This window comes from Salvia hispanica, chromosome 5 (genome assembly GCF_029641045.1).
Source record: "Salvia hispanica isolate PSC_SH4W2 chromosome 5, Shi_PSC_v1, whole genome shotgun sequence".
Taxonomy (NCBI): Eukaryota; Viridiplantae; Streptophyta; class Magnoliopsida; order Lamiales; family Lamiaceae; genus Salvia; species Salvia hispanica.
This window is the reverse complement of record NC_142696.1, coordinates 37,681,061-37,708,673: the sequence shown is the minus strand read 5'-3', so window position 1 is coordinate 37,708,673 and position 27,613 is coordinate 37,681,061. Positions and strand designations below refer to the sequence as shown.

At 39.1% G+C, this 27,613-nt stretch overlaps 3 protein-coding genes across 4 annotated transcripts; 1 reads left to right on the top strand and 2 right to left on the bottom strand.

Moving 5' to 3' along the window:
* Positions 1-397: 397 nt before the first annotated feature.
* LOC125188459 (casein kinase 1-like protein HD16) lies at positions 398-6,487 on the top strand. Of its 2 annotated transcripts, none has more exons than XM_048085308.2 (17): positions 398-600; positions 1,176-1,618; positions 1,841-1,966; positions 2,055-2,128; positions 2,212-2,281; positions 2,351-2,406; positions 2,481-2,552; positions 2,663-2,757; positions 2,989-3,055; positions 3,840-3,969; positions 4,056-4,274; positions 4,362-4,492; positions 5,212-5,386; positions 5,496-5,586; positions 5,705-5,862; positions 5,943-6,131; positions 6,208-6,487. In XM_048085308.2, exons 2-17 carry the CDS (start codon positions 1,214-1,216, stop codon positions 6,265-6,267), a joined length of 2,118 nt encoding a protein of 705 aa, XP_047941265.1. In that variant the 5' UTR covers positions 398-600; positions 1,176-1,213; the 3' UTR covers positions 6,268-6,487. The 2 variants fall into 2 exon arrangements, with proteins under 2 accessions (XP_047941265.1, XP_047941264.1); XM_048085307.2 differs by having other exon boundaries at positions 1,173-1,618.
* Positions 6,488-6,753: 266 nt separating this feature from the next.
* Positions 6,754-8,600, bottom strand: LOC125187302 (uncharacterized). Its single transcript, XM_048083866.2, has 3 exons — positions 8,319-8,600; positions 7,596-7,664; positions 6,754-7,461 (listed from the first exon to the last, which is right to left on the bottom strand). Exons 1-3 carry the CDS (start codon positions 8,517-8,519, stop codon positions 6,904-6,906), a joined length of 828 nt encoding a protein of 275 aa, XP_047939823.1. The 5' UTR covers positions 8,520-8,600; the 3' UTR covers positions 6,754-6,903.
* A 2,149-nt stretch (positions 8,601-10,749) lies between these two features.
* Positions 10,750-11,922, bottom strand: LOC125187137 (putative H/ACA ribonucleoprotein complex subunit 1-like protein 1). The gene is made up of 4 exons (XM_048083668.2): positions 11,730-11,922; positions 11,511-11,659; positions 11,326-11,441; positions 10,750-11,105 (listed from the first exon to the last, which is right to left on the bottom strand). Exons 1-4 carry the CDS (start codon positions 11,857-11,859, stop codon positions 10,928-10,930), a joined length of 573 nt encoding a protein of 190 aa, XP_047939625.1. The 5' UTR covers positions 11,860-11,922; the 3' UTR covers positions 10,750-10,927.
* Positions 11,923-27,613: the final 15,691 nt, after the last annotated feature.

Genomic DNA, 27,613 nt, shown 5'->3' with positions numbered 1-27,613 from the left:
TCATCTCATATCTATTTATAAGCTCAAAAAATACTCCACTATTACAAACCTCTATTTAACACCCCAAGCAGAAAAAGACTCGTATTCCAATCAAATTTAATTAATTCAATATTTAAGCCAATAATCCGTCCTGGCATAAGCTTAATAAAATCTGATTACTGCATTATTGGAGTATTATATAATGCGTAGCTCACACACACAATGTAACATCATATTAAGACAATCAAGAGAGACTCTCCCGAAAAACAAAAAAAAAAACAATTAAGAGAGATTTTTTCCATGTTATATCTACAACACCATAAAATCTGATTTTCCCAAATTTACAAACACCACTTTAAAAAAATGGGGATTGTATAATTTTGGAGTTAACAAAGGCATTAATTTGAAAACTAAAAAGTAAAGACCATAAAGAAAGACAGCGAAGGGCAGGGCAGAGCAAGCAGGCAGAGGCAGTGGATGTTTTCTTTTCCGTTTTTCTTTTTTATTTTATTTTTGTTCGAGGAGCAACGAAGAAGATTGCCGCAAATACAACCCTATCCAAAATCTTAATATACCCCTTTCGTCTTCCCATTTGCATCCAGTTTTCCATCTCCATTTTAGGTATAATTTCCACTCAAGATCTCTTCTTTGATCGCTTGATCGGTTTCATTTCAGCTCCACATAGGAAAAACGATTATTCTGCTCTTCTTGTTTCCGCTCTCGGATTTTCAATTTTGCTTATTGCTTGGATTGTTCGATGTTTAATGTTTTTTTCATCTACTTATTCTGCTACTTTTTATGTTCTTGTTTGTGTTTTAGGCTGTACTCAAACAAGAAACTCTCTTTTATTTGATAACTTTATTGGAGTTTTCCCCCAGTTTCAGGTTTTTCAATTTATCTGTTTTCTTGGGTGAAATTGCCCACAAATTACTGCTCTGATGCTTTTCAGTATTTGGAAAAACATTGACTTGAGAACAATATGTGGAGCATAAAGGCTTGTGCTTAAGTTTTACTTTTCTGAAACTAGCATATTTTATGCAGCCATTTCATTCAGAAACTATGTGCTTGCGAGCGTGGTATAATGTTTATAGCTTTTGTAATGTAATTGGTTCTTTTGTGCAAATTTATTTAGCTTGTTGTTCCTCTGCTGGCTCTGATAGCTTCAAAATTAATGCATTTTCTCTTATGCATAGAAGGTGGGGAATGAAGCAGAGGTGATTTTGCATGGGTGACGATGCCAGAATTGCGTAGCGGAGCACGGAGATCAAAACGGCTTGGCGATCTCCAACCTGACCCTCAAACTGCTAACCAAGCCGATAATCTTCTTGCACCTGCTCAGGCTAGAACCAGAAGGAGAGGACGAGGGAGAGGCAATGCAACTGCCGTAGCAAGAGGGCCTTCTGCAGCAACACCCTCTAGGCCAACTGCTGCTGGTAGAGGCAGAGGGGTTAGGTTAGTAGATTTAGAGCCAGAGCAACCTGGGGGGGTTCTTCCTCAAACAGTTGGTCTTGGAGCTCCCGAAGCTGCGGTTAAGAGATTGGAGGGTGCCCAAAATAAGGATAATATCATGGCTGGTGGGAGTCGGGATAAAATAATGGGAGTTGAAGAAGACGCAAGTACAACTCCAGTGCCTGAGAGGGTAATTTCCTGTTTGAAACTTCATCGAATATCTTTTTAAAAAAAAAAAAGTAATATGGTCCCTGATTACTGGGTTCTAACTTCAGAGATTGCATGCATTCATTCCTTCTCTATTTGTGTGCAGGAAAAAAATATTTGAGTTCGTTTTTGTTTCTCAAATTTTCTATCTCTATATACTGCTGTTGGCGACATGTCAACTGCTGAGATTAGTTTGTTGGTGTAGGTACAAGTAGGTAACTCGCCTCTGTATAAGACAGAAAGGAAATTAGGTAAGGGTGGATTTGGGCAAGTTTATGTCGGCAGAAGGGTTAGTGGAGGCACCGAAGGACCTGGGCCAGATGCTATTGAGGTATCATCTGGCACACACCATTGGCACATGGGTACCTTGAATTCCCGCCTCTTTCCTAATTTGATATGACATGCTATCTTTTGTGCAGGTTGCGTTGAAGTGTGAACATCGGAGTAGTAAGGGCTGCAGTCATGGCCCTCCATATGAATGGCAGGTGTACAAGTAAGTTCTTTGTTCCTAACTCGAGGAGGATGTTATCTTCATTAAGATGTTCACTCACTGACTTTTGTTTTCATTCAACAAAGTGCTCTGAATGGATGTTATGGGATCCCATGGGTCCACTACAAGGGTCGGCAAGGAGATTTTTACATTCTGGTAAGTTTTGAAATTGGAATATTGGCTCAGAATTTTTTCCATGTTACTCCAATTAGTAAATATTTTCAGGTCATGGACATGCTCGGACCTAGTCTTTGGGATGTCTGGAATTCTTTAGGCCAATCGTAAGGCTCTATCTCTCCCCCTTCTTTTTTAGACACAGTTGTTACTTTTCTTTAATGATTATCGATTGAAACAGGATGTCTCCAGGTATGGCGGCTTGCATTGCTGTTGAGGCTATATCAATTCTTGAAAAGCTTCATATGCATGGGTAATACCACTTTCTATTATTCAAGTTGCTAATGATAAGACTTTAGTTCAAGTTACTTTTGTCACTTCAATGTACAATTGATTGTTTACTGTTCTCTCATGCTTAACTAGGTTTGTTCATGGAGATGTGAAGCCAGAGAATTTTTTACTTGGTCAGCCAGGGACTGCTGAGGAGAAAAAGCTATATCTCATTGATCTTGGTCTAGGTATGTTATTTTTCTCTAGCTCTTTTGGTAACCTCTTTGGATTAGAGATTAGCAACCAGCCTTTTTAAAAGGCAATGCAGAAAACTCATAGTTCTCTCTCTCTCTCCCCCACTCACATACACACACAACCACATTCTTTGACATGTTTCACATAATTCTGCAGTTCCCTTCTTCTTTTACTATTTCACTTAACCTATGTAAATTCCTTTTTTAACAAAATTGTTGATGCAGCTTCAAGGTGGAAAGATGCATCATCTGGTCAGCATGTTGAATATGATCAGAGGCCAGATATATTCAGGTTTGTGAAGGTGCATTTGTTTGGAGTTTGGACCATATACACCTCATCATATGGTATGAGGCTTAATTTCATGAAGAATGGCAATGAGACATGGGACTTAGTCCAATATATCAAGATCAAATATCACACACCTAATACGATAGGATTGATTGGATAACTTTAATGAAGAACATCATTAAGGTGACAAACTTTGATGAACTATGAAGTGCTACACCTACAAATACATCTGGCGAGAAACGGCTTTCACATTATTCCCTTGTTGAGAGTGAACCCTTTCAATCCCAGGAACTTATCCTCGGTGATGCCTCTATCTATATCTATACATTCTAAAAGTAACATAACCAGCCAATGTGATACAATAGGTGATTGGACTGTTTCTGCTGTTCATATTTAATGTTCAACTAGGTTACATGCAAACAAAAAATTTTGCCCAGAGAGTTAAGCTTTTTCCACCATTCGTTCTCTTTTCACCAACAACTTACCTAGCTGCAATGGAAGTGGCCGTTTTTTTGGCCAATTCAGTTTGTTTAGGGTACTTCTATTATGATCCATTCTATGTTTGCTGGCAGCATTTGATTGTTTCATCGTAGCTTATACTATGTCCGGATCTCCAGATTCCTCAATCTTAAAAAGTAAAACAAAAGATCTTGTTGTGTTGGACTGTTGGTGGCTAAATATTATATGATGGTATAAAATAACTCATACCATCTTATAACATTAAAAGCCCCTCATTTGAATACTCATTATCTTATGGGACTGATAACGTCTAATGCCCTATCAACAGAGGCACAATAAGGTATGCAAGTGTTCATGCACATCTGGGTCGTACAGGGAGTAGGAGGGATGATCTTGAGTCACTTGCATACACCCTAATATTTCTCATTAAGGGGAGGTTACCATGGCAAGGTTATCAGGTGAATTGACAAAAATGGTTTATTTAGTTTTGATACCTTATTTTTTTTAGTCTTGACTTATCATTCTTGTGTTGGGATAATGTCAGGGCGACAACAAGAGTTTCCTAGTCTGTAAGAAGAAAATGTCCACTTCTCCTGAGTTAATGTGCTGCTTTTGCCCTGCTCCGTTCAAACTGTTCCTTGACGCTGTTAGTAATATGAAGTTCGACGAGGAACCAAATTATTCGAAGCTGATATCACTTTTTGATACTCTTATTGACCCTTGCGTGTCTCTGAGACCAATAAGAATTGATGGAGCTCTCAAGGTAAGTTATTACAGAAACCTTATACTGGCATTAACTTTGTGCAATCAAGTCAAATTTGAAGTCTAATGATTCATCTTTAATACACAGGTTGGTCAAAAGCGTGGAAGGTTGCTCTTAAACTTAGAGGAGGATGAGCAGCCGAAGAAGAAAATACGACTTGGTAGTCCCGCTACTCAGTGGATTTCAGTGTATAATGCACGTCGCCCAATGAAACAGAGGTGAGTTCATACTGTTAAGTATGTCAGTGCTCTGGTATGCACAACCAAGTTGCATCTTTGATCTTTCAGTTATTTCTCATGCACATGCTTAAATGATTTGTTTGTTTATTCTTTGTTTTTTTCCTTGTCATATATGGCTAGAAAATATGGAAAGAATAACGATGATGTCCCATAATAGATGTCACACTTGGGTGATGGCACGAGATTTTAGGATATGTTGTTTTTTGTGTTAAGTGGAGGGAAAAAATATACTCCCTCCATTCTCTCAAAGTATAGGTTCAAGTGAATTAAGTTGTTATCCTCTTATAACTTTAACTAGAATGCATCTTGTGAAGCCATACCTCCCATCTCATTCAACTATCCAGCTTACTTTAATTGGTTGACACCTAACATAAGAAGTAGCTCAGTTCAAGCCTTCTTGAAAAGGTATATATTTTCATGCTTGAATTATAAATAGCACAAGCTGCATAAATCCCAAGGCTTCGAGGAATTTCAGTAACATTGCCATTTACCACACAAATGCAATACCTGTGAGAAATTTCAGTGGCATTGCCATTTTCACTTGCTAAAGTTTTTGGACAGTGGTACAACTCAAAATTGATAGTCTAAAACAGTATTCCACATACAGGTCCTGTAGTTAGACACGTGAGACGGTGAGAGAACGCCTCACGTGCAGTTTATTACTTGCAAATGCTAAGCTTGCTTTGTTGTATTTGTAGATACCACTACAATGTAGCAGATTCGAGGCTATGTCAGCATGTAGAGAAGGGCAATGAAGATGGTTTATATATTAGCTGTGTGGCTTCGGCGACAAACCTTTGGGCCTTGATCATGGATGCTGGGACTGGGTTCAATGCACAAGTGTATGAACTTTCAGCTGTCTTCCTTCATAAGGTTGTTTGTAGAAACTTGTAATTGAATATGTCTTGTTTTTACCACTGTTCTTCTTTTCCTGGCTAGACTTAAACCCCAGTTTCACTAAATATCTAATTGTTCTTGTTAGGATTGGATAATGGAACAATGGGAACAAAATTATTACATCAGTTCTATAGCTGGTGCAGCTAATGGAAGTTCACTGGTTGTCATGTCTAAAGGTTTGCTGGAGCATGGCCCTTTCGCACTCATACATATTACATAATGTGTTTGTCAGTTATTTCTGAAATGTCCTAGTGTGAGATGGTATCTGAGATACTTTGTTATGGCTTTAATCAGGAACTCCTTATACTCAGCAGTCGTATAAAGTTAGTGAGTCCTTTCCTTTCAAGTGGATAAATAAAAAGTGGAAAGAAGGTTTCCATGTCACATCCATGACTACTGCTGGAAGTCGCTGGGGTGTTGTGATGTCTAGGAACTCTGGATATTCTGAACAGGTAAAAGCTGATTGTTGAGTCATGCATATTCTTCAAATGGTGGAGACAGTAAAACTGACAATGGAAAGGCTTGTTCATAGGTTGTGGAGCTCGACTTTCTCTATCCCAGTGAAGGAATACATCGCAGATGGGAAAATGGTTACAGAATTACTTCCATGGCTGCAACTGCTGATCAAGCGGCCTTTACGCTGAGTATTCCTAGACGCAAAGTAATGGATGAGACCCAGGAGACCCTCCGGACATCTGCATTTCCAAGTACTCATGTGAAGGTACTTGTGTTGTTGATTGGATTGGAGAATTTGAGAGACTTGATCATTGTGCTGACTTTTCTTTTGCTATTTGCAGGAAAAATGGTCGAAAAATCTCTACATCGCTTCGATATGTTATGGTCGAACTGTATGCTGAATGTGTATCTTGAAGGGGGAGAGGTTGGAAGCTGAGATATATGATTGAATTTAATTATTGTGATAACAAATGTGTAATCGTGTAAACTTTGGAAATTGTTTTCTACAAAATGACTGGAAACAACAAAGAATATTGGTGATGGAAAAAAGCTGTAAACTGGCGTAGCCATGTGCTTTGCCATTTTTTTGTTTTAAATTTATCTGTGATGAATTGTGGATCATATTTTGGGTATTTGTGTGTGTTAAACTTGAAAGAAGAAAAGGGATAAGTCTCTGATGATAATTGAGGGCTTGGTACAACATTTATATTTTTCTAGGGTGGCTCTTTTTAGTGGTTGATGTAGACTTCTTATTTGGTGAGAGCTTCAACTTACTATAAGTTGGACTTAATTTTATCTTTTAGAGAAGTAACCAAAATAATTATTCAAAACTTGGAATGACTTGTAAGTTGTAACCGATAAAAGGAAATGGAGTATTTATCAATCAATTCACCAAACTCATTTTTTAAAATGTAACAAAGATAATAGGAGTATATTTATAACAATTGTTTAGGGACTACATATTCACAAAAAAAAAAAAATATATTATATATAAAATGTGTATATCCATTGCAAAGGATATAGCAGAATTAGGCAGGTTAGTTTAGATCAATGTGCAGCTTGATTGACATGTAGAGAAGTGTGAGAAGAGCACCTTGTGGAATTGGAGCACACCTTGAACCAAACCACACTGCAACAACTACAAGAGCAACTACACCGCTGCTCCTTTTCCCACACACCCAACTCGCAAATGACAAGAAAATCGATAATAAAACCCCACCCCTTCCACCTATCATCCATGCTATCAAATACCCAAATTTATATCCCGCATCCAGATTTCGGTCCACCAGAGCCATAAAGCTACTAAATGTGAGAGATAGATGCACCCCAACTGTTTGCATCAGAAACACACACAGGAATGCTGATCTAACAACTTCGAACAAGGATTCTCTTTCCTCATCTTCATCGTCCTCCTCTTCCTCAATCTTATGTTTCTCCCAATACTTGTCCCACTGCATTTTACGCCATCTGTACAGTCTCAGCCCATCATCGTATTCTTGGCTGACGGACCACTCATCCCCTAATGGCCTTCTGCTACTAGGTTGATAACGGAGAGCTCTGTCATACGCACTTCTTGTTGATTCATTGATCAGTACCTATATCAAACATATACGGATTCAGTGCAGCCACTTTTTTTGGAGAGAACAACTGCCAACTATACAAATACATTGTCTAATTGACCCTTTCTAGTTCATATGTAACTGGTATGCATATTGATATGAAATCTTACTTCATAAGCAAGTCTGACGCTCTTGAAATCCTCATCAGCTCCGACTTCCTTATTAACATCAGGATGATACTGCAGTCAAGAATCATGAGCAAAAGAGAAGAGTCAGAGGCAGGTCGTATATATTGTCATGAATCATGAGCAAATGATGAGAGTCGGAGGCTGGCCCTATATAGTAAGATTTCATTCTTGATAATGGTTATGGTATAACACTATAACACAGTCAATTAGTCATAGATGCCCTTCCTCCCTACACATATATTCCAGCTGATTGAGCAAAAAGGGAGAACATAATATTTTTGAGATGAGTAGTCTACTTGAAAGCAGCAGCTGTGATTGAGCAAAAGTGCTATTGCATAATCACCAAAGAAGCACATACATATACATACATGTAAACAAAGTCCTACTCACAAACTTACTTTTATGCTTCAATTTATACTGCCTGGTGAACAGTCACGCCTCATAAAACAGAGAATCTATTTCCGTATCGCACATGTGCATATATTATCATCACTTATAGTAATCCATAAGAAGAACATACGAAAGCACAAATTTAAGCCACAGTTATGCAATTTAGATATAAAAATGGAAAAGCAGGCGGATGATGAATATAATTCTTGGAGGTAAAGCAAGATTGGAAAAAAGATCCTAAATCGAGCGATCAGCTAGGTTTTGAGCGGGCAAGGGAAGGCGTGGAAAATGAGATTAGGCATTTGGAAGAGGAACCTTGAGAGCGAGAAGACGGTAGGCCTTCTTGATTTCAGAGGAGGAAGCGTTAGGTAAAAGGCCGAGGACGTCGTAGTGAGTGTGGTTGAGGGGAGCGGAAGCTGTGATTGGACGACGGCGACTCCATCGAACACTGAATTTGGGACGACCGCCACCGTCGAAGGAGGTAGGCCCCAGCGCTGTGTAGCCGCATGCCTGCATATGAAATCTCTCTCTCTCTCTCTCTCTCTAATTTCTGCGGTGAGAGTGAGACACCGGTGTGGTTAGTGGTCGGAGTGTACATAAATGAGAGAAATTGTATTAATTTCGCTCACATTTTCAAATTTGGGATTAAATTTGCTGATTTTATATTTTTTCATTTTTCATTTTTTTTTTCTCTTATTATTTTCCTAATACCAATATTTATGAGCTGATTAAACTATCCTCGTAATAATTTTACCCCAATTCTTATATTTTTCATCTCAATTCTAAAACGTCTCGTTTTCACCCAAAAACAAGGATGCATTATCAATTCAAGTTCCTATGCTTATCTTAATTGAGGGGAATCAGCTAAGAGTTCAATCTTTTTTCCTCCGTCCATTTTAGCGAGATAATGTCAAAATTTGATTCGCGGCGAAAGTGTTTTTTTAGCATTAGTTTGTACTCCTTGTAAGTGGTATTAAAAATTAGTACTGTGTTATTTTTTCCTAATTGTTTCCTTCTGTTGTGAATCATGTTTGAGTAAGATAGAGTTGGGCTAGTGTTGCAGCCATATTTACCGTTCACGTTCATGCCCTGCTTCTATTCTCGGAATGGATTTGAGTAGTCATTATCAGAATTGGGGTAAAAATATTATAGGGATAGTTTGGTCAATTCATAAATGTTGTAAGAGAAATAATAAGAAAAAGAGATGAAAAAAAGAGAAAAACTCGAAAATCCCTCGTTTTGAAAAATTCGCGTGCCTCGATCGCATATTCTGAAAGATCAGCGATTAATCCCAAATTTCAAAAGGTTAGCGAAATTAATCCCCTTTTTCAAAAACTCTCGTACAGAATTAGCCCAAGTCAAAAACTAACTTTAACACTTTTAATAAAGACTGACGATATTTATCATTTTTAGTTGACACACAATTTTATTTCAGCCGAACCAGTAGTACTATTTTATTTCAGCAACAAAACAATTAGTAGTAGTATTATTTTAAAAAAGGAGAAACTATTTAATATATTTAAAGTTATAAAATTACAATTACTTAAACCCAAAAGTTAGAAAGAGAAAAAACATAATTTCAAAACTAAATTTAAAAAACATAATCTAAAATAGGAGACATTCACCTAGACCTTGATCAGTACTTGTGAAGACAATATGAATCTTGCTCTCATGTCTTCATAAATATCATCATCACCTTCACCTCCTCCCTCCATCGAATACTTCTTCCCGCCTTCCAAAGGAACCTTCTCCTTGCTCTTGCCCCGCTCGCGAACCGAATATGACATCCACAAGGGGTGGTTGCACCATTTCATTTGTTTCCATGTACGATATTGCGTAGTCATATAAGTGGATTCTGAACCTGCGAGTACCTAGGGTACCAAGGATCTACTAGCCATTACTTCCCTGTTGTAGACAATGATCTACTAGCCATTGCTTAGAGGTACTTGGTACATAGAACTAGTGAATGATTACAATATGAAGGCCTCAATTTGCTATCTTGTGTTTAACATGAGGTTAAGGCGTTGAGCTACTGGATGGTTGGCTAAACAATTATGATCGCCTCTTTTCAAACATTAGGCTGGCCATGGGAATAGTGAATGTTTGTGAGACAACATTATCTTTACTATATGCAGTACTCACTCCTCCACAAGGCTAATCTGCTTGATTGCTTTTGCAAAGCTCTTTGCTGATGCTGGATTAATCTGCATTGCTAGTTTGATATCTCCTTTATTGTAAAGACCGTGATGCTTGTCTTGCCTTATTGCCAGAAAACTTTTTTGAGGCAAGGCTTTGTTATGTTCATTTATTCTCAAAGATCACACTTTTCTTATGTTTAGGATAACTGAGATACCTAATCTATCCAAAAATTACAAATTTATAGGTCTTCCTAAACATGTCTTTAGAATTGTGTGAAGAAAGGGATCCTAAAGGTCTTTACAAGCTTGCACGAGCTGGGAAGATTAAAGGTACGTATTTATATGTGCCATTCAGGGTTGCTCTCTAGGTTGCCTGTCTTCTATAAATGTGCGAAACTTAAGCTAAAGAAATATCAAGGTCAAGAACACTTGATGTTTTCTAAATTTACAGCAAAATTCAAAATTGGATCAGACAATATAGAAGCAAAAATATACTTTTATTTTAAAACACACAAACAAATAAGGATCAAATGTATTCGGATTAACTTAGGATAGGCCAAAGCTTTTGCATAGAAGTGAACTTGTAATACTAGTATGAGAAAACAGAATTGGAATAGGGAAACAAAACAGAAATTGTGATAAAAAGAAGAGATTCGTTTAAGAGATACAGAACTAGGATATTAATGAAACCACCCTATTCTTTTCCACAAAGATTACACCCCTAACCAAACAATAAGCCATGACATGCTTGTTGACTGATAGGGGAAGCATGAAGAGCCATGACATCTAATATCTTCCTCTGCCCCTGAAACTACTGCCGCCACCGCGACTACCACCCCTAAATCCACCACCTCTACCACCTCTGGGAGCACCCCTTCCACGGAATCCTCCTCCACCACCTCTTCCCCCTCTTCCACCACCTCTTCCTCCCCCACGTCCACCTCTAGCAGATTGCCCTTGTCCCCTGTAATAGAATAATTCAACACAAAACTAATGAAAAGACTTTGAGTGTGTCATATATCAGCAGCAAACATTAATGAGCCTAAACACTATATATGAAAGGGAAAGACTTCATTTTCAGGTCAGTGGGAAAAACCATTCCAAAGTCGAAGCAAAAAACACTACTCCATTGTGTGTATTGGTTAAAAATAGCAAGACAGTGAAATAGGGGGGAAACAACATACTTAGGCTGGGGAAGAAATCTGGCGAGTGGCAAGAGCTTAGCTGGATCAATGAAGAATTTATCTCCGGCAGAATACGACGTCGCAACGATGCCCTCCATCATCTTAATCGAAAAGAACTACAACACCACAGCAGCCCTTCAGTATACCAATTTAATTTAACATCCACAGAAAGTAATCATACTCACAGACTCATTGATGGGACCGAAGATTTCATCGACTTTGCCAATCTGCGTCTTGTTCTCAAGGTAAATTGGAGCATTGAAGTAGGGTATTTTCTCCTGAGACAGCTTCGTCACCGCATCGCCCTCGCAAGCATTAACAAATGTCGAAACCTCTGCGCATCAAAATCACAATAAAAATCCGACGTAATCAAGCATTCATTTTAAAACAAGTGAGAGACGGACCAATGACTTCAGAAGGAGGGCCTTCGTCGCGAGGACCGAAACGGCCTCTACCTCCTCCTCGAAAGCCACGTCCGCCGCCGTCTCGGCCACCCCTAAACCCTCCGCCACCGCGTCCCCTGGGAGGCCTCATCTTGTTGAGTGTGAGCGATGGAAAAGGGTTTTGGCATTAGGGTTTATGTAAACTGGAATTGTAACTATTTTGGGCTAAAAGCCCAACTCTTACTCAAAAGAAAGAATATTTACATAAGATTTAAGTTTGGCAGTGTTGCCACCATGGAGGATAATGAGTACGTATAAAATATTCTCCATTTACGTATTTTCAGTTTCATATTTCAATTATTGAAATTTATTATTTTGGAGTATTTGTTTTTATAATTTTTAGTTTATCATTTATTATGCTTTTTAATAAATTTTGTAAGTAATAATATTATTATAAAAAACTAAATATAAAAATAATTATATGGTTGAGTTGAATGAATATTGATAATGTAGAAAATATATAAATTAATTTGATATTAAAAAAATGACTGGTTGAATTAAGTTTATGGTTGCTTATAAACCTAATGTGAGACTTTGATTAAACTTTTTTTTTTTACTATTATTGCGCCTTTGTTATTTCTCTTTCTATGATATGTGATCTACAGTACTACTATTTTAATATTATTGAGTGATGACTTTGATCCTATATTATTGAATTCTTTTGATTAACTTCTTTGAATTATGTATCATTTCTGAGTGCAACTTTTTAGACTCACAAAATTTGCCCCCAAATTCTATTTCTAAGCTGTCTAGATTTGTAATCTCCACCACAATTGAACCTCCTAGTCAATTGTTCTTACAGGGTTATGTATTATTGATTATAAACTTTATGATTACTTCTTGTAATAGGAGTAGTTATAGAATGAAGTTGCATTTTTGTCGAAACTACACTAATTTGCCTAGCTATGTGTACTACTCCTTATTTTCTCTTTTCTTTGAACCCTCTTGTAGTTTCGAGTTCATGGTTAGCATGTGAATTTCTCTATCGATCGTCACTAATTCCCTATATAAATATATCCTCTTTATGTTTCTTTGTGATGTTTTTGAAGCCCGTAAGTCTATTGACATAATTTGTTTGATTTTTCTTTGAGTTTATCGTTTCAAAAGCATGAAGTTTTTTTTAGCTCATTTAAAATTTTAATTATTGCTTAAATTCTACTGTTTGATAGTAACATATTAATAATAACTAGATTAAATCCATTCACACCCTAGTCCCTAGAAGGCTATAACACTTTCATTGTTTTTTTTTAATTAGTTCTCTCATTTGACCTATAGATAAATGATCCCACATGCCTACTCATATCTCCCCGATGGCACTTGATTTACAATACCCATTAGTCCAATACTATATGGCTCGGTTATTTCCTCGTGGATTTATTGGATATAAGCGTGTTATCTTCCTATTAGTCTATATTATTTGTAGAATTTGTATTAGAATTAAAGTTATTGAGAGAAGAAGCGAGAAGGGTAAGAGCACTCCCAATGGCGACGGCGATAATCCGGCGATTTTTCGCCGGATATCGCCGACTTATCGCCGGCCATTGGGAGGAGGTCGGCGATTTTTCGGCGAATTTCCTACCGATTTTACGCCAAACGGCGTTTTATCGCCGGGCTATCGCCGGATCATCGCCGGCCACTGTGGGGAGCTGTTCGGCGATAATCCGGCGATGATCAAATTTTTTTTTTTTTTTTTCCTTCAACGGTCATATTCTAAATTCCACCCCTATAAATATTTCATCCTCTTCCTCCATTCATCACCCACAAACTTCATTCACACAAATTTTCAATCTTTTTTCTCTCCATCTTTATTAAATGAGTTCTGATTCATCGTCTCGTGCTCAGTCCGACGAGGAAATATCACATTCTTCTTCCGAAGAAGAGGTACCTCCCGCTCCCACCGGATGGGATGTAGCGGGTTTCGCCAACAACCCAATCAACAACTATATCTCCCGCTGCATACAAAGCGAGATCGCTCGAATGCAGCAGCAACCCCCCCAACGGCCAATCCGCCGGCGGCGCCGATACATCCCTCGCAACCACACTGGTGCGCACGATCGGCTGTTCGCCGATTATTTCGCGGAGGAACCACGTTATCCGGCAGATGTATTTCGTCGCCGGTTCAGAATGCGCCGCTCCCTCTTCCTGCGCATTGTTAATGCGTTGTCCGCGCGTTACCCCGAGTTCCGGCTCCAGCGAGACGCAGCAGGGAAGCCCGGACTATCGCCCCTACAGAAATGCACTGTTGCCATCCGGCAGTTGGCATACGGAGGGTCCGCCGACATGTTCGATGAGTATCTGCAATGCGGCGAGACGACTGGCAACGAGTGCCTGAAGAATTTCTGTCAGGGCGTGCGAGAGATATTTGGGGAGCACTACCTTCGCTCGCCGGACGCAGCTGACTGCCAGTTCCTACTGGATTGGCACTGGAGGACCCACGGCTTTCCGGGGATGCTCGGCAGCATCGACTGTATGCACTGGCAGTGGAAGAACTGCCCAACCGCGTGGCGAGGCCAGTTCACTACCGGCTACAAAGGTACGCATCCCACCATCATTCTTGAAGCCGTTGCCGACCAACGGCTTTGGATTTGGCATGCTTATTTTGGTATAGCCGGGTCGAACAACGACCTAAATGTTCTCAATTCCTCGCCCCTTTTCAACGAGCGGATCAACGGGTTAGGCCCCTCCATCGAATTCACGGCCAATGGCAATGTGCATAACATGGGGTACTACCTGGCTGACGGCATCTATCCGCAATGGCCCGTGTTTCTGAAGACGATCAGATGCCCACTCGGAGATAGAAGAAGGTATTTTGCCCGAGCGCAAGAGTCTGCGCGCAAGGATGTGGAGAGGGCATTTGGGGTGCTCCAATCGCGATTTGCACTGGTAAAGGGCCCGACGCGCTTTTTCTACCAGGGGGATATTGCCGATATCATGTATGCGTGCATCATCATGCATAACATGATCATCGAAGATGAACACGAAGGCGTCCTCGACGTCACCAACGACCCAAGTGTTGCATCATCGAGTCACGGTGTCTCAACCGAGTCCGCCCGCCAGGGTGTACCGCACAACGAACATGAACGGTTCCAGGCGTTCATGGACATACACCAGAAGGAGGCCCATCAAGCACTACAACACGATATCATCGAAGAATTGTGGGCAAATAGAAACCGCGCCCACCGCCCTTGAATTTTTTTTTCTTTGAATTTTTTTTTTGATTTTTTTTATCCATTCGTGTACTTTTTTTTTATTTTTTATTTTCTTCGTTGTAATGTGTACCCGTGTTTAATACAACGAACTTTATTTGTTGATGTGTACTATTATTTGTTTTATCTTATAAATTAAATAAGCTAGCTTATTATATATAAAAATAAAACAATTAAATTAGTGATGATGTAAAAATGAAATGTTGAGTTAGGGAGAAATAAGGGAGAAATAAGGGAGAAACCATTGCAGAGGTTGGCTAAAAGTTGGCTAAAAACTGGGGATAAATTTTGGTGCTGATGTGGCGCTGATGTGGCAGGAGTTAGGGAGAAATAAGGGAGACCATTGGGAATGCTCTAAGGGTGCAAATATTGACATGGTTACCAAAAAAACCCAGTGTTGTTATCATATGCGACACGTTAATGTGGTGAAATGATTGTCGTTTGTGTGAATGATATATGTGGAGTATATTAAGAGCATCCACAGTGGCGGCGAGCGGGCCGACTAGTCGATTCCCGGCGCTGGCCGGTCCGCTCGCCTAACCAATGTGGACGGCGAGCGCCAAATCGGCGAGAAAATAAGCGAGTGCTGGCCGATTGGCTCGCCGCCATTGTGGGCTGGCGATCGGCCAGCGATTTTTTTTTTTAATTTAATTTCCGAAACACTATATATACACGATTTGAACGTCATTTTCATTTGCACCGCTTGTTTTAACGAGTTTTCTCTCTCTCTGAATTTTTGTACAAGAGCAATAACGCGAAATGGATAACAACAACGAGTTTACTCCAGTGACGAGCGGGTTTCAAACTTCCACGGTACCAGTGGGAGATGGATGGGAACCGATGGGTGGGTACTACAATATGTACCAATGGCAGCAGATGATTGCCGGGATGGCAGCCGGGGGTAGTGGGATGCCGGGCGGGCAGATGATGCCGGGGTGGGGGCCGGGATAGCAGGGGATGCAGCCCGGGATTCAGGGGATGCCGGGGGTGCAGTCGGTGGTGCATGTAACACCCCCCACCAGATCGTCCGCCTGCCGAGTAGGTGATGTCACAATTCCAGTATCTAAGTACGACAATTTAAAATTTTCATTTTCCGAATTCCAATCCACATATTTAAATCATTAGCATTAAGTGCTTAGTGAAAGACTAGGTACGCGGACCAGATCAGAAACATAATCAGATGAGGATGCATATTTTGTTCTCGAGAGGACTTCACACAAACCACCCATTTAGGATACAGACAGAGAATCAGATCACTGCTCAGGGTGCAGACAGAGAATCAGATCATTCACTATAATTAAATATTTTTGCAATTAATATTTTATAACCGCTAATCTTACTTACTAAAAAATCCCAGTAGTTTCCATGAACACCTATTCTTATTCAACATTATACTTTTAAGATCAACATATACATAAAATCATCAGCTATATTAATTTAATTTTCCCTTCAACTTTAATATTCTAATTAAATTTTCAATTTCACTTTTTCTCACTAAGTAAAATTCTATAGAACACATCACGTAACCAATCAAACCTGGGAGCCATTTTCATTTTCCCAAGAACCGCAAATAAATTAATTCATTAGCTAAATAAACTTAATTTCCCTTTTTATATGCTGCAACACTAATTAATACCTATATTTTAACATCAAGCTAATCTTATGTTCTTGATTGATCCATTTCGTATAATCATTTGCTTTAGGCGTTAATCTCATCATTTCTGTATAAATATAATTTAGACACTCTCATAAGTTTTCAACATTTTCATAAAAATCCATAGCTCATGTGAATCTCAAAATTGTTTGGCTTTAATTAATTAGATTTCATACAAATTTCATTCTTCTTCATTAAATATCTTTGTATCAGGTGACCTATATTTATTCAAAATATGTGAGAATTAACCCATACTTATAGATCCACTATCTATCACTATAATCCATAATCTTTCTTTCTTATGTAACTTTTGTTAAAATATATAACTCCTAAAATATACTCCACTATACAACCTCGTTCGATTACATATGTATATATCTATTTTTCAAGAAATAATTGACATTGCATAATCTTCTTATAATTCTTTGATCCTAGCCTCCATAATTCATGAACTCAAAAATTCATATATATCCATACTATATACAATAAACATTAGAGATGAAAATGACCTCAATTACACAAACTCATAGAAAATCTCGATTGCTCCCAAGCACACAATTCTTATAGTAGATTCTCCTTCAGATATGTCCTATGGATTATATGCAATTTTTGTTTTTTTTTTTTAGAGAGGGAGATCGAGAGAGAGTAAGTAGAAAGATGAGGGGTTCAACTCATTGCCTCCTCCCCTTCCCAAGATGAGTACTTCTCTTTTAAAAAAATTTATCTCAGCTTCCTCTAGAGAATTCTCGACTCATCCCTTTTCTTTCTCTCTTCTATTTTTCTTTATTTGTTTAACTAGTTATAAGTTGGTTTAATTAATTTCTAGAGAATTCCAACCACTTCATGGAGTTGAGGACTACTAAAATCTTTCCAAATCTTTCCAAGACTAGTCAAATCTTTAGTAATTCATCTGGGGTTATTCAACACATGTAGTTATTCATAATTAATTTAGTTAATTGTGTTTGATAAATAATAGAATTTGTTGAAAAGGAAAATGCAGAATATAAAACTTAATTGTGTTTGATAAATAATAGAATTTGTTGAAAAGGAAAATTCAGAATATAAAACTGAAGAACTCTCGAAGATTATATTTTGATTGATTTGAGTTGTTATTGTTGATACATAGTACATGGGTATTTATAGGACTCTAGATATAAATATACCTAGGAACCATACTTATTGGAACTCCACATTATAAATATTATTCTTTTCCCAACAAGTTGGGACTCCACACATTCTCTTCCCAACATACTTGGACTCTTCAATTTATATTTCCAACACTTTCCTTCAAGTTAAGTATCGAGTTTTTTCGACACTTAACTTGCACGATCTTCACTTTGATAAATAGTTTATACTCGTATTTAGGAATCCTTCACTTTTCATTGACAATTTATGCTCGTATCATAGAGCTTCTTCAATTCATCATTGATAGTTTAAACTTGTATCAAGGAGTTATCTTTTTTTCTTTGAAAGTTTAGGCTCGTTTCAAGGAGCTTCTTTATTGAAAGTTTAGGCTCTTATCAAGGAGCTCTTCATCATTGAAAGTTTAGACTCATTTCAAGGAATTTCTTTAATTTTCTGTTGACAGTTTTAACTCTTGTCATAGAGCTCTTCAATTTTTCTGTTGGTTCTCAATTTTTTGTCATAGAGCTCTTGATAACGGTTAGGCCAATTCTGTTGGTTCTCAGTTGGACCAGGATACTGGAGTTGAGGTTGTTGGTTCTCGTCAATCCATCTGAAACAGGGGTTGTCTCTCCATGGGGCTTCTTCAATCTTCCATTGGTTCCAGTCTGTATCCTGGTTATTCTGATTCCAATTTCCCATGCGTTCGCCTGGGCTTGGTATTCTCCATCGGTTGATGGACCATAATAGAGTTGGAGTTGATTTTCTTCCTGACCTGACAACTTCTCCTTCTCCTGTGAGACAAAGGAATTCTTCTTTTCAATTGCGCTTAGAAGTGCCCTTTCCAATCGATCTATTCTGTCACCCACTCCTTCTCCTTCCTACTCTTTTACTGCATTTGCTGAACTTCTTCTCATAAGAGTACGCGGGCTATCATAGACCTTCTTTGCATCAATCAACCTCCCAAGGGTTTCTCGTGCTTCACTTGCTTTATTTTTGGTGAAATTTCCCCCACTCGAGGAATTCATCAGATCCTTGGACTCAGGATTAGCTCCCTCATAAAATAGGTAATAGGTTTCAGCCTCCATCATTCTGTGGTTGGGGCAAGCATCGAGTAATCCCTTAAATCGAGACCAATACTGACTCAAAGACTCATCGTAGTCTTGCTTGCACTCCTGAATCTCCTTCTTAAGGGCATTGGTTTTGTTCGAAGGAAAGAAGTAATCCATGAATTCCAACTTGAAATCCTTCCAAGTATGCATTGAGTCCGATGGCAGTCTTAACAGCCATGTGTTGGCTTCTCCCTTCAAAACGAACGGGATTGCGCGTAGGCGATAGTCCTCCTCCGTCACATCATTTGGCTTATTCTGGATGCTGCATAGCTTGCTGAACTAATTCAGGAATTCATATGGACACTCATTCCTTCGCCCTACAAAAGTGGGTAGAACGCCTAGCACGTTCGTCTTTATGTCGATGGACCTTTAACGTTGATTTGAGACAATAGCATGAGCCGGTTCGCTATCTAGATGTGCAGTGAGCGAACCGATCTCAGGATCAGGATCAACTAAGTTTGTCATGTCACCGACTGCTTCCCCCTCTGTTTCTGAGTACTCTGTTTTTGATGACGACTTAGGGTCCTCTCTGTTAGAGTTTGTATACTAGAAATCACGTTTCGAGTGATTGAATACTGTAAAACTCTTATTTTATTTTCCAAGGAATAAAACAGATTATTTTTGTCATAATGTTGTTATGTTTTACATTTAATGGATGTCCATGCATGTTTAAATGTATAAGTTAACTTAACAAAGTCTAAGTCTTTGTTTTAGTAGACCGGTTGTGGGCGGCGTCCACTTTAAGGTAACACGGGCAGTCCTAAACAAATAAAAAGATGAATTTCACAACCTAGTTGGAATTAGACTATCCATCGAGAAAGGTTGCAATGTCAGTCCGCATATTTCTAAGCCTTACTGAAATAAGATGACATTGGTGTGGTATAGCACTGAACGGATCTAACAGCAAGACTTGTCCTTAGGCTATCTACTAAAAGGCGAGGTCTTGATAAATATTTGTTTCTTAATCAATGTAGGTTAGCATTGAGCATACGGTATTGATTATGCATTACTTTGACTTATCAAATGGTACGGGTTTTTCGTAACCCAATAAACCTGATATATTGGGTAGTGGTGATTAATATCTAGCGGTGCTAGGATTGCTATTATATTGAATCGTGCGCGAGGAGAGTCTCGTTTGATAATGTCCCCAAGAGGAGCGCGAAACAAGGTTTTATTATTCGGAACCTAGCTAGTTGGAGTTTGATTACTCCATGAATAATAAATAAGCGTTTCATGCTAAGTCCACTCTTGGAATTAATAAGAAGTTAATTAATTAAGTCCATGGCAGACATCAATTAATTAATGGACATTTTTATCTTAAGCGCGGGAAATGAAAGTTAAACGGATACCCGGATTACTTATAATTTCGGATTTGGATGGGGAGAGTTCAATATTACTTCTATAGTGGCTGCTCGTAATATTCCAATTAAGCTTATATTAAATTGTGGGTTCAATTTAATTAGTAAAAAGTAAATTGGATGAGCCCATATCCAAAACCTTCCATAGATCCCTGTCTGGGCCCAAAAGGAACTTAATATAAATAGGAGAATAAAGGAGACAGAAATCATAAGTTTTAATACTAAAAATTTTCATCCCCCCCATACAGAGTGGAGCTCGAAATTTTGTCATATTCCAAAAAGGATTTCTTCTATCTTCTTTATTTAAGTCCTAGTATTCTGGTGAGATCAGCCCACACTGATATCGGAGTACAGTTCGGGAACCAGAGAGAAGATTTGTGGTCTAGTATTCAAAGCGTCACGTGGAGAAGCTGCTAGCCATCTTCAATTCTTTGGAGAATTAATTGGGTATTATTTCTGTTCCGTAGAAAAGCATGTTTTAGGTTTCAATATTCTTAAAGCATGATTAATTCAAGTTATGAGCATGATGATACATGTGAGAATTACACAAATAGATCTTGTCTAAATAATCCGCTAAATAGATCTGATTATTATGTGATTTATTTGTGGGATTAATAATTGTTAAATTATGTTAATCCGTCGCACCGCTTCCGCTACTAGTTCCTTCAATTGGTATCAGAGCCAGTCTTTGGCTCTGATTATTTGGATTTAAATTTCGCGAAATTCATGTATGCATGTCTTATTTGATTACGAAGCATGTTCTTGTATTTTTATTATTTATTATATGCATGATGAACTCAAGAACATTCGAATAATTGAACTTGAATTATTCGAACGCACGAGATGTGCAATTCGTCGGCGCTTGCGCAGGGACGAATCGCGCTACATACGATCGGAGAGGGATGTCGAACCAATGGGAGCCGAGGGTCAACGGTGATGGGGCGACGCGCAGACGAGCGTGGGCTCGTGCGCGCCACCGGCCAAAACCGCAAACCCTAGGCGGCGACCCGTTGCAAGATCGACGATGGCGTCGAATAGTGGGAACGAACGGCGCGATCCAACAACGACATGAACACGAGCATGGGCTCGTCCATGCCGCCGCAGAGACCGCGACGGATTCTTGCTCAGCCACGCCGGCCGCCGTCGCTGGTGGAGGGAGGCGGAGCTCGCTGCTCGTCTGAGAGCAGCGGCTGTTTTCTTCGCCGGAGCTGACCCTAACCCTAACCCCAACCCTAGTCGCCCAGCCTTAGCGACGCACGACCGAGAGTAGCCACCGCCGGGAGCGGCGGCTGCTGGAACGCGCAAGCTCGTCAGGGCAGTGGGAGATCGCCGGAGAAACCCGGCATTAGCCGCGTTCTGGTTTGACGTCGATGGAGGGAGTGTCTCGGCGGTTATCCGCCGGGAGAAAGGGAAGAGAAAGCAGCGCGCCTCCAGGCGCGGGCTGCCGGCGAAGGCTGGATGGCGAACTCGCCGATCCGGCGAGCTTATCTCCGGTGAATCTTCGTCGTCGTTTATTCGTGGAAACCTCGAACAACAAGATATTGACGAAAGATTATTTTAATGATTATTTAATTCCTAAATTAAAAGATATCATTAAAAATAATACTCCCTCCGTCCACGAATAAGAGTCCCGTTTTTCCATTTTGGTCCGTCCACGAATAAGAGTCCCGGTTCATAATTACCATAAATGGTAAAGAGACCCCACATTCCACTAACTTATTCCACACACATATAATTTAAAACTAATATATACAAGTGGGACCCCTATTCCACTAACTTTCTTCCACCCACTTTTCTTAACATTTCTTAAAACCCGTGCCATTTAGAATTGGGACTCTTAATCATGGACGGAGGGAGTATTATTTAATGAAATAAAATATATTGGGAAGATTTCCCTAGATTTTAGGAATATTTTGATTATTTTCTATATCTATGAATATTTTATATCCTAGATGATATAGATAAGAATAATTTAATAGTTTCCTAAATGTAATATATATCTAGAATCTCTAAATAAGATAAATATATAAGATTTCATTAAATAATATAATTATTTTTCTTCCTAATCTTGAATATGGAAATTATATGAATTAAAATTTTCATGTCTAATTAAGAATTAAATGTGTACTTTATTTTAGATATATCTTATAGTATGACATGAATAAGAATTCATTTCTAGATTAATAAATTCCTAAACTAAGATACTAAAGATAATAAAAGATTTAATTATCCAGCCAATTAAATACCAACAGAATTTAATTAGTCTTAATCTGCCTTAAGGCTAAAGGATAACTAATGAAAAACCATAACCCAAATATCTAAGCGATAATTATGAACTAAAAGTTTATATATGGTCTCCATCGGTTGGACTGCCAAATTTTGTGAAGCTGATTTTCTAATATTATTGCCACCTGCAAAGTAGGGACAATAACCCTACGAATACAGTAAGTTCATAAGGGCGGACTTCTCATATAATAAATAGAATGAACTATAAAGTGGTTCCCAATATTATTGCCGCCTGCAAAGTAGGGACAATAATTCTAAGGAACTGCGAGTTTCAGGGTTCAATTAGAATTTATGAGATAGCTTGGTTTTGTTATCAGCACATGAACATTGTTATGAGAGTGTGTTGTAGAAATAAAATTATGTAATGCTAAATCTGATGGTCGTGCTTAGGCAACATTAGGCGGCCATGCCATGTCTTGTGGTCTCTGGACTATTCGTCGGTGTTGTGACCAGTAAAAATTGTCAAAATTTTAATGCGTATTAACCCCCAAAGGAGGATACAATTTATTAATTTTGCTGTTGTAAGATTTTGAAAAGTTTTATGGTTAATCTACTCAATTTCCTTACATAAGTTTATGACAAATAGTAAATTCTTCTGTTTGCAGTTCAATAAAATCCGTCAAGATGTCTTTTAATCCTCTTTCTGCAATTCTCAAAGAAAACAAACTCGAGGGCCAAAATTACATAGAATGGAAACAAAACTCGGATATCGTTCTCACAGCCGAAGAGTACAAATTTGTGCTCACTACTCCACGCCCAGCAATCCCGGCGGCTAACGCCGCGCAAGGACTGCGAGATGCGCATAGACGGTGGCATAAGGCAAATGAGATGGCTAAGTGCTACATGTTGGCTTCTATGTCATCAGTAGTCAAGCATCAGCATTCCTCCATGGAAACTGCCGCCGAGATTATGCAAAATCTTGCAAATCTTTTTGGTACTCAGAATCGAACGGCTAAGTCTCAAGCCTTTCGGAGTATCATGAAGAAGACTATGAAGGAAGGCTCGTCAGTGAGGCAGCATGTCCTCGAGATGATGAGCCACCTCAACCAGATTGAGGTTTTGGGAGGGACGATCGATCCCGAGTCCCAGGTTACTATAATCCTTCAGAGTCTTCCCCCTAGCTTCCAACAGTTTAAGCTCAATTTCGAGATGAACAAACGGAATTACACTTTGGCTGAGTTGCTGACTGAACTTTAGTCGGTGGAGGACCTTATGGTTCAAGCTAAAGTAGCTATGCTGAGTCTGGCGCCTAATTCCTCTGGCTCTAAGCCTCGCGCAGGAAAGAAAAGGGCACCGAACCCAGTGGCAGCTAAGAATGCTAAGGGAAAGAAGAAGAAGGCCGATAAGAAGCCTACTGGAATATGCTTCAAGTGTGGAGAGAAAGGTCATTGGAAGCCAGATTGTCCTAAGAAGGGCAAGGCTACAGGTATGCACCATGCTCTAGTAGTCGAGTCATGTTTGGCTTCGACATCTACTCATACTTGGGTTATTGATGCTGGAGCAACTGATCATATATGTTTTGATCCTGAATTAATGCAGGTGACAAGATGGTTACATGATCGTGAGATCGAAGTCCAGCTGGGCGACGCTACAAAAGTGGCGGCCGTTGCAGTGGGAGACGTTTATTTGCGTTTTTCTAGCGATAGATTTTTTATTTTGAAGAATGTTTTGTTGATACCTTCTTTTAGAAGAAATTTAATTTCAGTTTCTAAATCGTCTTTTGATAGATATTCGATTTCTTTTAATGACAATTGCATTATTAAGAAAGATGGTTCTTATATTTGTCGTGGTATCATGGAAAACAATCTGTACACAATCACTTCTACACAATTTAATTAACGTAAATCAGAACTCAATGCTACATCGATAATTTCTAAGAAAAGAAAAGAACCTTTAAGTTCAATTAATGAAACGTACTTATGGCATCTTAGACTTGGTCATACCAATGAAAGAAGAATTCATGCGATGGTTGATCAAGATCTTATTAAAGGTCTTGAAAAGGAACCATTTTTGAAGTGTGAATCCTGTCTCGAAGGCAAGATGACTAAGAGACCTTTTAGGTCAAAGGGGAATAGGGCCAAGGAAGTACTTGAGCTCATTCATACTGATGTCTGTGGACCAATGTCAACCGAGGCAAGGGGTGGTTTTCGATATTTCGTCACCTTTATAGATGACTTCTCGAAAGTTGGATACATCTATTTGATGCGCTACAAGTCTGAAACTTTTGACAAGTTCAAGGAGTTTAAGGCTAAAGTAGAGACGCGTCATGGTAAGAGTATCAAATGCCTGCGATCTGATCGCGGAGGCGAATACCTAAGTGCCGAGTTTTTGGACTACTTATCAGTGGCGGGAATTCAATCCCAACTGACTGCGCCGGGCACACCCCAACAGAATGGCGTAGCTGAAAGAAGGAATATGACCTTATTAAACATGGTCCGCTCGATGATGAGTTATGCACGGTTACCTACTTCGTTTTGGGGGCATGCTTTGCTATCAACAAGCTATCTCTTAGACAACTTACCTTCTAAATCAGTTCCTACTTCCCCATATGAGTTGTGGATTGGGCGAAAGCCCAATCTGGAACATCTCAGAGTGAGGGGGTGTCCGGCCCATGTATTGAAAAAGGATCCAACAAAGCTGGAATCTAGGACGGAGGTATGTGTGTTTATATGTTACCCTAGAGGAACGAAAGCTTATGAATTCTATAGTCTCCGAGATCAGAAAGTAATTGTGAGCACTCATGCCACATTCTTAGAGGAAGACTTTGTAATGAATCATAAGTCTAGCAGTGAGATAGCTCTTGAAGAGCTAACTCCAGTCACAACTTCCATTAACCAAGAACAATTACCTAGTGTAACAACAATTCCAGAAACTTCAACTAATACTCCAGATGATGTAGTGCCGCGTCGCAGTGGGAGGGTCTCTCATGAGCCCGGAAGATACATTGGTTTGGGAGAGTGTATGGATTACTCCTCGGACAACAATGTACTTGATCCCTGGAATCTTGCAGAGGCGCAGGAAGATGTCGATCATTGCGAATGGGTGAAAGCAATGGATTCGGAACTACAGTCAATGGTAGACAAAGACGTCTATGATTTGTCTGTCCTACCCGAAGGCTGTACTGCCATTGGGAGCAAGTGGATATACAAACGTAAACGTGGACCCGATGGACGGGTTAAAGTCTTCAAGGCAAGACTAGTGGCTAAGGGGTATACCCAAAAGGAAGGCATCGATTACGATGAGACCTTTTCCCCAGTGGCCATGCTCAAATCGATCCATATACTTTTGTCTATAGCAACTTACATGGATTGGGAAGTATGGCAGATGGACGTTAAGACTGTGTTTTTAAACGGGAGTCTTGAGGAGACCATCTACATGGAACAACCCGAAGGCTATGTAGTAAAGGGCAAAGAACACATGGTTTGGAAGCTTAAGAAGGCCATTTATGGCGTCAAGCAAGCATCTAGATCATGGAACTAGTGTTTTGATCAAACTGTACAAAAGTTTGGATTCGAAAAATGCCCTAATGAAAGCTGCGTGTATAAGAAAGTTGAAAAGGGAAATGTTGTGTTCTTAGTTTTATATGTAAATGACATTCTTCTAATTGGAAACAATAAAAAGATGTTGTCATCAGTGCGAACTTGGTTGTCCAGCCAGTTCGAGATGAAAGATATGGGTGAAGCGGGACACATTGATTATAGCACTTGGTCATCAGTGCGAACTTGGTGTGGTATAGCACTGAACGGATCTAACAGCAAGACTTGTCCTTAGGCTATCTACTGAAAGGTGAGGTCTTGATAAATATTTGTTTCTTATTCAATGTAGGTTAGCATTGAGCATACGGTATTGATTATGCATTACTTGACTTATCAAATGGTGCGGGTTTTTCGTAACCCAATAAACCTGATATATTGGGTAGTGGTGATTAATATCTAGCGGTGTTAGGATTGCTATTATATTGAATCGTGCGCTAGGAGAGTCTCGTTTGATAATGTCCCCAAGAGGAGCGCGAAACAAGGTTTTATTATTCGGAACCTAGCTAGTTGGAGTTTGATTACTCCATGAATAATAAATAAGCGTTTCATGCTAAGTCCACTCTTGGAATTAATAAGAAGTTAATTAATTAAGTCCATAGCAGACATCAATTAATTAATGGACATTTTTATCTTAAGCGCGGGAAATGAAAGTTAAACGGAAACCCGAATTACTTATAATTTCATATTTGGATGAGGAGAGTTCAATATTACTTCTATAGTGGCTGCTCGTAATATTCCAATTAAGCTTATATTAAATTGTGGGTTCAATGTAATTAATAAAAAGTAAATTGGATGAGCCAATATCCAAAACCTTCCATAGATCCCTGTCTGGGCCCAAAAGGAACTTAATATAAATAGGAGAATAAAGGAGACATAAATCATAAGTTTTAATACTAAAAATTTTCATCCCCCCCCATACAGAGTGGAGCTCGAAATTTTTTCCTATTCCAAAAAGGATTTTGATAAGTCGTATTGTAAGCCTTGGTTACTGATCAGTATGTCGTGAAATACATGTATTATATGCAAAACAGTTGCTTAAGTGTGCATGGTTAAAGGATCCAAGTCAGTAGGAGACGATCGCAAGTGAAAAGAGCGCTAGAAGGGTGCAATACTAACCAGGATGCATGCCAGAGAAAAAGGCTTGAGATGGAGAAGAAGGATAGCTGGGATGATCATTTACAAGGGCAGAAAAGTCAAATCGTGAAGGAAGTCTACCCTAAAAACAAGGGAAAGCCTCCATATAAAAAGAGCAACTTGGAGAGAGAGAAAAAGGTTCGAAGTTCGCAAGCTCTCGGTTCTCATACACACTTAGTAGAATTCTCTCTAGAAGATCAGTCCTTCAGCATTATCCAATCTCTCATTCCTCGCCACAGCTATGATCACTTGACGTCCAAGAGTCTGCCGGAGAAATCATTGATCTACCATTCCAATCAGTTTGTCGCAGTAGTATAGCAGTATCACCGCCCGGAGTGGCAAAACAATTGTTATTTGCTTTTTAGTTTAATCTTTACCTGTTTTCTTCGTTGGATCTGTTGCAAACAATTATCCTTGTTGCCTTTTGAAGTACTTAG